Source organism: Chanos chanos, chromosome 7, assembly GCF_902362185.1.
Source record: "Chanos chanos chromosome 7, fChaCha1.1, whole genome shotgun sequence".
NCBI classification, from domain to species: domain Eukaryota; kingdom Metazoa; phylum Chordata; class Actinopteri; order Gonorynchiformes; family Chanidae; genus Chanos; species Chanos chanos.
The window spans coordinates 6,257,664-6,267,663 of record NC_044501.1 but is presented as its reverse complement, the minus strand read 5'-3'; the positions used below and the strand labels follow the sequence as shown (position 1 = coordinate 6,267,663).

The following is a 10,000-nucleotide window of genomic DNA, read 5'->3' as shown; positions in this document are numbered from 1 at the left end:
GTGGTGGTTCGTTTATTCACATATGTACACACACACACAAACATCTGGTTAATTTTCATATTCATTCACCAAGGCTCTCTGTTATCCACTGTTTTAATTCAGCCCAGTCTATCACATAATAACACTAATAATAAAAATTCTTTTCTAACTGCAGGGATTATATCATGTTAAAATAATGTGACGTTAAGAAAAACAAACAGACAAACACGCAGCAACAAAGGACCGGCACGAGAGGCACAACTCTCACAAACACTTGACAGCGTTGTCTAGGGGGACTAGTGCTTTTGGGAAATATTGGTCCGCTCGTTGCCGTTTTTGGCACCGAAATCACGTGGGCGTTTGCTTTTAAGCCCTAAAAATGACAGATTCACTTTTGAATTTTTCATTGCAAGCAGTTCAGTTCACTACCAAGGATAAGGTAATAGAAATGATGACATCACCTGAGTGTGAGGTATACGGCCAATGATGTTATCTACCTTTCAGACCATCGCGTCATTATGTCATTACCATTCTATGATCACCACAGGTTTTGTCATCACATTCTGTATAAAACAGGTTTTGGGAGTTTGATTATATATGGATAGATTTGCTTCAGCTTAGTTTGAATCTCTCGACTTTTTCTTCAACGTTTAACTGCATCGCCGTTATTTTATGAACGTAAAGGGTAAATGAACCGTGCCTTGTCCCGGCTAATGAGGAGTGAGCTTTCCCTCTGAAATAAAAAAAGGGACAGTTGGTGATGAAGTTCGTGGCAAATATTGTCAGAAACGAAAGGCACCAACATTAGCGTTCAGCTCGTAACAGGAGACATTCTCCCGCGTGGTCTGTCAACCTTTACCTCTATCTGTAACACTACCAGGCGTTAGTTGACGCTGTCCGTTTGGGCAAGTCTTGCATAAGGTGGAAAAGAGTGGAACGGATTGTGAGCTCCAACTAAATTAAAATGGTATCGGTGTTGCTAAATCTGCTACCAGAACCGTACAGTTCATATTAGCTAAACTGAGTTCACAGGGCGGAGAAGGCTAGAAGAATACCGACCTTTGCAGCCCGTCAAACCACAGGCAACCGTTCACCCCAATTTTTTTTTTTATGAATGGTTGATAAAACAGGTCCGAAGAGGATAATCTGAGCAGGTAAGCAGCAGAAAGTTAAGATGAAACCTAACCATAAAAGATTCACGATTCTATTCCTCTCGCCGTTGAGCGCTCTTTGACAGTGAGGGTTTGGCAAAACAAACTGACAAATTCACACTCTCTTGGCTTTCGGTCTCGTTACTGCATGTATTGTCCTCAGCTAACCGTAGCGTATGTAGCCTACAGGTCGTAAATGGGAGAAAAAACGGAGCATATATGTATATAAATCACACACCGTTGATCATGTTACACACCCACCAGAACATGGAGCCAAAGCTACACTGACGCCAGCTCTCGTATGCAAATCACACAGACACTCACACACTCTCTCGCTCACACACATGAACAAAAGCGCGACCCCCGGTTCCCCCCCCAGCTTGACACAAAGAAACCATCTGCTTCACATTACAACGCAGCGACCGGCCACAGTTGGGGAAAGTGGTCGGAAATGAAAGCCTGCGTCGCGGCCGGTAAACAGTTCCTTTTACCTTCATGCTTTTGATAGCCTCGTAACCATCCTGGACCGAACGGATCTCGTCGTACACCGTCTCGTGCGGCAGCAGCAGCTGGTTGAGGATCTGCAAAGACCCGGCCCGGTACCGGATCGCTTCCAAAGTCATGATCACGGTTTTTTTTTCTCTCTCTCTCTCTCTCTCTTTTTTGAACGATCAGTGGTTCGCTCAAACCGTATTCTGGAAGACGAACGACTCAATCAAGTGTCAGTAGGCCCGGCACTGTCGCTTGTTGGCTTCCTGGCAGTGTTAATCGTCTAACGTTGAGGTTGCGCTGAAAACGGAGGTGAAACGTGGACGGAGGGGGGCTGTGGGTGTGCTTTAAAGGGCTAGATGCAGAGGGAAAAGGCGCATGAGACCCATTGAAAGTACCCTTTCTCTCTCTCTCTCTCTCTCTCTCCCTCGCTCACTCACTCATTGACATTGACTGAACTCCGGAACCACGTGTTCCGTCGGGCCAAAAAACTCACGCCCACCCCTAGTTAGTCTCGCTATATGTTCTCTGCCCGCGAGCGTGACAAGATTTCGTAACGGAGGAAGAGGAGACGTTCCCGTTTAGTTTTAGGGGGGGAAATCTTGACTTATAAAGCAGGAAGATCTGTGTGTCTGTTTAGAGGGAGCACACACACACCAAGAACGAACATTTGGTCTTCGCTCTCTCCCTCTCTCCAACACACAGTCTGTCATCACCACGAGCTTAATAAAGACACTCACACAAAACACTTGACGCAATATTGATATTTTTAATATAGTAATTCTGCCTCAGGTAACTGACAATCTCATTCTGCGGTAAACACGACAACAGGCCTTTTAAACCATCACCTTAAGACACATACACATCAATGGAGGCTGTAAAAATAGAAACAGTCAAAGTTGTATTACACACATATTAACAATTTTTTTTCCGATTGCCATAATATTTTGGATAAATGAACAGCAAGAAAAAAAAAAATTAAAAAATAAACTTCTACCTCATTTTTAACGCATTAGCTGGGACTGAGAATGTGAAAACGAGAGGTCAAAAGGAAAGAAAGAAAGGGAGAAGTGTTTGTCCGTGAGCGCCTGTCGGACTGGCTTACATTGTAAAGATGTTTGTCCAATAAGGGGTGGCGGCTTAGTGGGTACAATAGGTTACCATGACAACCACCCGGCCAATGCGTGGAAGCCTAATGTTAAAGCGGTAGGTTTTGGGGTAAAGGACACACAGGTTCTTTATGGGAATCAGGGAGCTGATTTGTATAATAAGTGCCCTGCTGATGGGAGGGGTTAAAGTTGATGCCCTTTGGGTTTGAAACTGACCAATCAGAGATGGGACTGAGAGCCTCCAAAAAACAACCCCCCCCCCCCCCCCCCCCCCCCCCACCTAGAAAAAAAGAAGCGAATTCAGTCAGTAAACTCTTAGTCTTAAACCCATCTTCTCACATTACTGATTCAGAATACAAACTGATTAGGACACACACACACACACACAATCCATCCAGTCAGTGATAAATGCAATTCCCAGTAAAGTACTAGTTCAGATCGGAGAGACACACACACATACAGACCCACAGACCATATTTCTTACAATAAAACCTCTTTAAAAAGTCTCACACTTACTCCTATCTGTGTACCCTCTATCTGTATGTCTGTCAATCACTGGTTACCCACGTGACCAAAGATTAATCTCTGATTATGGGATGCCATTCCGCTGAAAGGCGTTAAGGTCGCAACACCCGTCCAGATCCCCTTCAACACCACACACACACACACACACACACACACACACACACACACACACACTCTCTCTCTTAAACCCCTCCTCAATCCCCCCCTGGAGCGTCTTGATTATTCCCATATCAGAATTCCCCAAAATGCTGGCAAAGCCAGATTACCATAATCTGAGAATACTGGAAAGCACAGATTAGATTCAAACCTGCTATTATAGCTGAGATATAAGGGCGGATTTTCCACACTTTTACATGAAAGGAAGCTTCTTAGAGCAGGGGGTGGGAGAATGAAAAAAAAAGGGGAGGGAGGGAGAGAGAGAGAGAACGGGAGAGAGAGAGGGAGAGAGAGAGAGAGAGAACGGGAGAGAGAGAGAGAGAGAGGGAGAATGAGAATATGAAGTGTCTGTTTGCTGTTCTGTAGTGTTTCTTAAAAGTGCAAATGATAGCTGTTGACGTTGTCTCGTTGTCAGTTTGAATTCTCTGATTCTTTGTGTCTTTCCCTGTCAGATTCTGTCCCTTATAAGGTTCCATTAAGACTCTAATGTGAACTGTCAGCGGTCACAGTCAAGGAACAATAGCGTAATGGAAGAATTAACCAGAGTGTTCTTATACTAACAATGACATGGCGGCACACTGGACAGCTCCAGTGCTTGAAGTGCTTAGCATTTGGTTGTGTTTTGGTGTGTGTGTGAGTGTGTGTTTGTGAGTGAGTGAATGAGTGAGTGTGTGTGTGTGTGAAAGAGTGTGTGAGTGTGTGAGAGTGCCCAGAGTCAATCTGCCATCCTAGTTAATAGGAAAACTTGGCCTTTGCAAAAGTGAATAATGCTTGTTAAAAACAAACTAACAAACAAACAAATAAAAAACAAAAAAGCTACATTGGTTTATAGCCAATTGGCCAGATACTCCTTTAAAGAGAGAGGGGGGGTCCCAGTGCTTTTCTGTTATGATAGGGATGCTAATATGTCAGCATAGCAGGTTAATGACAGTTTGACTGAGCTGGGCCTGTGGAGTGTGTGTGTGTGTGTATGTCTGCATGAGTGTGTGTGTGTGTGAGTGTGTGTGTGTGTGTGTGTGTGAGTGTGTGTATGTGTGTGTGTGTATGTCTGTGTGTGTGTGTGTGTGTGTGTGTGTATGTGTGAGTGTGTGTGTGTGTGTGTGTGTGTCTGTGTGTCTGTGTGTGTGTGTGTGTGTCTGTGTGTGTGTGTGTGTGTGTGTGAGTGTGTGTGTGTCTGTGTGTGTGTGTGTGTGTGTGTGTGTGTGTGTGTGTGTGTGGGTGGGTGATGTTGAACAGTGTTCCAGCCATTGCTCCGTTCATTCCTCTTCCCTGTGTGTGCCCTTTCACACAGAGCGTCTCTTCGCTATCACAGAATTCAGCTGAGAGAGAAAAACAGAGAGAGAGAGAGAGAGAGGAATAAATTTAGAATTTTACACACTCATGTATATATACAAGCAAACATACATACATACATACACACACTCGTGTATAGACAGATAGAACGATAGATGAGTGTGTGTGTATGCACACATGTGTGAGTGTGGCAGTGAACTGAGAAATCCTACCTCCTTCTCCACTAAATTCTTCTTGTAGAGAGCTTCTTTGGCAGCATCCTGACCACACACAGAACAGTTTAGACAGTTTCTCAATAATTAACATTAACCCCAACATACATGTAATATAGATATCGTATGCAATATGAAGTGACTTGGACATTAAAATGACACAACATTATGTGTATCAATATAAATATGTGTCCAAAAATCTGGACTCAGGTGTAAGATACACTGTGAATGTAATGTGAATGAGAATTCAAGAATCTAGATTCGCCTGTCGGATTCAGCGTATGTAATGTGAATAAGTATTCTATGATCTGGATTCAGATGTAAGTCACCAGATATACACTGAGTGCTGTGGACTGAACTGAAGGTCACTCACTCTGTTCCCTTTTTGGGAGTACATTGTCACTGACTGACCAAGACTGTGTTCAAGCATCTTCAACACCTCTTCATATTCTGAGAGAGAGAGAGAGAGAGAGAGAGTGTCAGTGAGTGAGTGTGTGTGTTTGAGAGAGAGAGTGAGTGAGTCAGTGTGAGAGAGAGTGAGAGTGCGAGTGAGTGAGTGAGTGTGTTTGAGAGAGTGAGACAGAGAGAAAGGGAGAAAGAGTGTGTGAGAGTGAGAGTGAGTGAGTGAGTGTGTTTGATAGAGAGAGAGAGTGAGAGAGAGAAAACTGTTGAAATAGGTTTCTTTTTTTTCAGTGGCACGTGATTGGAGTGTGAGTGTGAGTGACGTGTGAGGTCACCTCTGAGAGCAGAGGATCCTTTCCCCAGATAGGCCCTCTGCCACTGTAACCTGTTACAGATGTCCTTATGATCACGCAGCAGATCTGAGGGAGGGTCCCGCCTACTCTTCGAGTAGTCTCCAATCTGAGGGGCCAAATCCACAAGACTGACATGAAATTACACCAATCACAAAGCACATGAAAGTTGACATGTTCATGTATGCGCGCGCACGCGCACACACACACACACACACACACACACACACACCTTTCTTTCCAATCTCTCCTTTTCGTTGTTCAGCAGGCTGAAGCTGTAGAGCTTGTATTGAGGAGGAGAGAGACTGAAAAAAGAAAAACAGAAAACATGGAGGAAAAAAGTTCATATACACAGACAGACACATAGGCACACAAACACACACACACACACACACACACAAAGACATACAGACAAAGACAGACAGACAGACACAGACAGACACGGACAGACACGGACAGACACACACAAACACACACACACACACACACACACACAAAGACATACAGACAAAGACAGACAGACAGACACACACACGGGGACGGATGGACCGACCGTCATCATTACCTGGGTTTGACGTTCTGTCCATGGTCACTCCTGGGTCTGGATCTGGGTGAAGGAGCCTGAGACACAGAAAACATGAATGAAAAACCATCCCTTTTTCTTTTCTTTTCATTTCCCCTCTCTCTCTCTCTCTCTCTCTGATGACATCACAAACAGAGTTCCCCGCTGACACCACATTAACACCCCAACAGACACAAGTGACCGTGTTCTCCACCCTCTGTCTGTCTTTCTCTAACGTGTTTACGTGTCAGAGACACGCTTAGATAAATAAAAAACGATCAGGTTAGTGTGCGGGAAAAGACGGCCGTCCCGGAGAAACACCAGCGATTCCCTCTTTCCCTGTCACCACCACGTCGACCCCCGGCTGTTTTCTCACCCGATCTCTCTCTCTCTCCCTCTCTCTGACGGGAGTGAGCGCTCCTTTTTCTCTCCTCACTCGTTCTTTTTCTCTCTCTCTCTCTTTGTCAGCAGCGTGTGCTGTTCTGTGCTCCCTCATCCGTTCTTTCTCTCTCTCTCTCTCTCTTTCAGGAGTGTGTGTCGCTCTCTCTCTCCTCATCCGTTCTTTCTCTCTCTCCCTCTCCCTGTCGGGAGCGACCGCAGTTTTCTCTCCCCTCACCCGTTCTTTCTCTCTGTCGGGGGTGACGGGCAGAGGTTCCAGAACGATCCATTTGTCTGTGACGGACTGGAGCTGGGCTCCTCCTAACGGCTCCCGAATCTTCACCTTCACCTCCAGCTTACCTCCCGTGGCCTTCCTCCCGTCCAGCACCTGCAACAACAACAACAACACACTCCTCTAACGCTACTGTCTCTGTGTGTGTTTCAGTCTTTATTATGCAGGGGGTCATTTAAATCACACGCGTCCGCGAGTGTGTGCATGTGTTTGTGTGTGTATGTGTGTGTGAGAGTGATAATACAAATGCCTTTAAGAGGTAGGGTGAGTACCTGTGAGTGTGTGCAGGGGTGTTTTTAATATATTACAGTGTGTATAGATGATTTGTGTATGTGCGCATGTGTTTCTGTGTGTGTGTGTGTGTGTTGACTCACGTCTATAATCTCTCTGATATCACACTGTTTCTCCAGAGCCTCCAGCTTCAATTGGGCATTTCCCACCACTTTATCTGTCTTAAAGAGACCACTGTACATACACACACACACACACACACAAACAAATACACACACACACACACAGACACACAAAGAAATACACACACACACAGACACAAATACACAAACGCACGCGCGCACACACACACACACACGCACACGGACAGAGTGTTTGTCACTGGACAGCACACTCAGATGCATGACCATAGATGTCAGCTGACACTTGCTGAGTTTCCATTTGGACAGTGCAGCCTCCGGCAGTAACTGTGGTGACTGATTAGGTCACAGATATTTCAGTGTTTGACAATGTACTGACTGCACACTTTTCTGATAGTGTGTGAGAATGTGCGTGAGTGTGTATGTAATGTGTGTGTGTGTGTGTGTGTGTGTGTGTGTGTGTGAGTATTTATGTAATGTGTGTTTGTGTATGTGTGTGCATAGATTAGTCTTACCCTTTATGGATGATCTCAAACTTGATGCCTTTAGACTGGACCACTCTCTTAAAACCCCGATGGTTTCTGTTAATGTTCAATCTAAAATCCTGTCTGAACTCTGAGAGAGAGAGAATGAGAGAGAGAGAGAGAGAGAGAGAGGGAGAGAGAGAAGGGGAGAGAGAGAGAGAGAGAGAGAGAGAGAGAGAGGGAGAACTGAATTTCGTTTCATTCTGAATTCCTTTTCTCCTGAACTGAATATATATGGAGAGCTGCAATGCTAAAGGTGTGTTTGGTTGTGTTTTGTTGTGTGTGTGTTTGTAATTTTGTACCTGGGCTGCTGGTGTTTTTCACAGTGCCGGTCTTATCCCTCTGAGCTTCTTCCTGCAAATGCACACACACACACACACACACACACACACACACACACAACGCACACACACACACATCCAAACACACACACACACGCACATCCCCACACACACGCACATCCACGCACATCCACACACACACACAACTCAAGTAAGTTTTTAAAAAATGATTTAATGTCATAGGAAATTCAGCAGAGGTGTGCAGTATATATGTTTGCCTGTGTGTGTGTGTGTGTGTGTGTGTGTGTGGTGTGTGGTGTGTGGTGTGTGTATATAACCGTGTGTGCATGTGCATGCGTCTCACCGCACTGGGAAATGGAAACTCAAAGCGCACGCTAGCATCAAGATCACTGGGAGACACTCCTGATAACCAAGTTAGATACACAGAGAGAGAGAGAGAGAGAGATCAGTGTTTACACTGATAAAATATCATCATCGACACACACACACACACACACACACACAATCACCTTCACTCTCTCTCTTTCTCACACACACACACACACACACACACACACACACACACACACACACAGTTTCCACCTCTATCTCCATATGTCTCACACTCTCTCACCGTCTCTCTCTCTCAAGCTCACTGTTTATCTCCATCTCAGCATCTCTCTCTCTCTCTGTCACACACACACACACACACACTCACACACACACACAGACACACTCACATACACTCACACACACACACACACACACACACACACACACAGACACAGACAACTATACAGACACACACACTGACACACACACACACACACACAAACCTGGGGGAGCAGGTAGGTTGACTCCTTTCACTATAGTTAACAACATCTCATTGGCTGTCAGCATGTTATTGACCCTGAAATACAGACAGAGAGAGGGAGAGAGAGATACAGTGATGTAAATATCCACATGTTTCATTCATTAAATTCATCACTGAACGACTGACTGACTTGATGGTGGATATACTCACTTGAGAGTGTTATATGTGCGTTCCTCTGTGTGGTATTTTGGTAGAGGGAGGCCTTTAGCATACGCTGCCTTCAGTATGTCTATGCTATTCATACACTCAGCAGCCAGCTTCTCAAACCTAGACACACACACGCACATGCACACACGCACACATGCACACACGCGCACACACACACACACAACAATCCGCTCATAAGTTGTAATAATTTCATAACTCAGACACACAGGGATGCCATGATACGCTGAGATAACTGATGACACTGGCGATGAAAATGCGTCAACAGCAGTATTTTAAATCGACGCATCACTTTTTTTTTGGTTTTTGTGAATTTACCTTTTTGACTTCTAAAACACTTCAATTCATTATAACACACGTTCTTCTTTAATATCACTGACTGCTGCCAGGGCTGTCACGACTGAGTTATGTTTCTGTAGATTAATCTACGGACTAAGCGAGTTGAGTAGTCGAGTAATCTTTCGACTGTTTGATTCGACTAGTCAGTAGATTAATCTATAGAAAAACAGCTGGTAGTGGCAGCAATTACGTAGTGATATTGAAGAAAAACATTTGTTACAATGAACTGAAGTGTTTCAGAAATCAAAAACGTAAATTCATAAAATTTAAAAAAAGATGCGTCGGCTTAAAATTCTGCGGTTGACGCGTTTCCATCGTCGACGATATCGATTATCTTGAGTAATCGCAACACCCCTACACACACACACACACACACACACACACAGTATGGTTACTCACCTGACGGTCTCACCAATATTACTCATCTGGGTGAACTGGTGAGAGAGAGCCAAGCATTTCTACACGGGGAGAGAGAAAAAGGGAGAGAGAGAGAGAGAGAGAGAGAGAGAAAGGAATTTACTTAATATAGTTATATACATACACACAGC

At 44.6% G+C, this 10,000-nt stretch overlaps 2 protein-coding genes across 2 annotated transcripts in view; both read right to left on the bottom strand.

The window, feature by feature from the left end:
• mri1 (methylthioribose-1-phosphate isomerase 1) overlaps positions 1 to 1,882 on the bottom strand; it is a 9,924-nt gene extending 8,042 nt beyond the window's left edge. Inside the window, exon 1 of the mRNA XM_030780749.1 lies at positions 1,622 to 1,882. Within this exon, the coding sequence (XP_030636609.1) occupies positions 1,622 to 1,753 (132 nt within the window). The 5' untranslated portion in view covers positions 1,754 to 1,882. The remainder of the gene's footprint in view (positions 1 to 1,621) is intronic.
• Positions 1,883 to 4,603: 2,721 nt separating this feature from the next.
• cc2d1a (coiled-coil and C2 domain containing 1A) overlaps positions 4,604 to 10,000 on the bottom strand; it is a 17,268-nt gene continuing 11,871 nt past the window's right edge. Inside the window, exons 15-29 of the mRNA XM_030778893.1 lie at positions 9,852 to 9,910; positions 9,099 to 9,215; positions 8,911 to 8,984; positions 8,439 to 8,497; positions 8,096 to 8,147; positions 7,785 to 7,884; positions 7,273 to 7,363; positions 6,845 to 6,994; positions 6,605 to 6,625; positions 6,232 to 6,287; positions 5,899 to 5,971; positions 5,652 to 5,775; positions 5,288 to 5,364; positions 4,915 to 4,962; positions 4,604 to 4,728 (exon numbers count right to left, since the gene is read on the bottom strand). Coding sequence (XP_030634753.1) covers positions 4,693 to 4,728; positions 4,915 to 4,962; positions 5,288 to 5,364; positions 5,652 to 5,775; positions 5,899 to 5,971; positions 6,232 to 6,287; positions 6,605 to 6,625; positions 6,845 to 6,994; positions 7,273 to 7,363; positions 7,785 to 7,884; positions 8,096 to 8,147; positions 8,439 to 8,497; positions 8,911 to 8,984; positions 9,099 to 9,215; positions 9,852 to 9,910 — 1,137 coding nt within the window. The 3' untranslated portion in view covers positions 4,604 to 4,692. The remainder of the gene's footprint in view (positions 4,729 to 4,914; positions 4,963 to 5,287; positions 5,365 to 5,651; positions 5,776 to 5,898; positions 5,972 to 6,231; positions 6,288 to 6,604; positions 6,626 to 6,844; positions 6,995 to 7,272; positions 7,364 to 7,784; positions 7,885 to 8,095; positions 8,148 to 8,438; positions 8,498 to 8,910; positions 8,985 to 9,098; positions 9,216 to 9,851; positions 9,911 to 10,000) is intronic.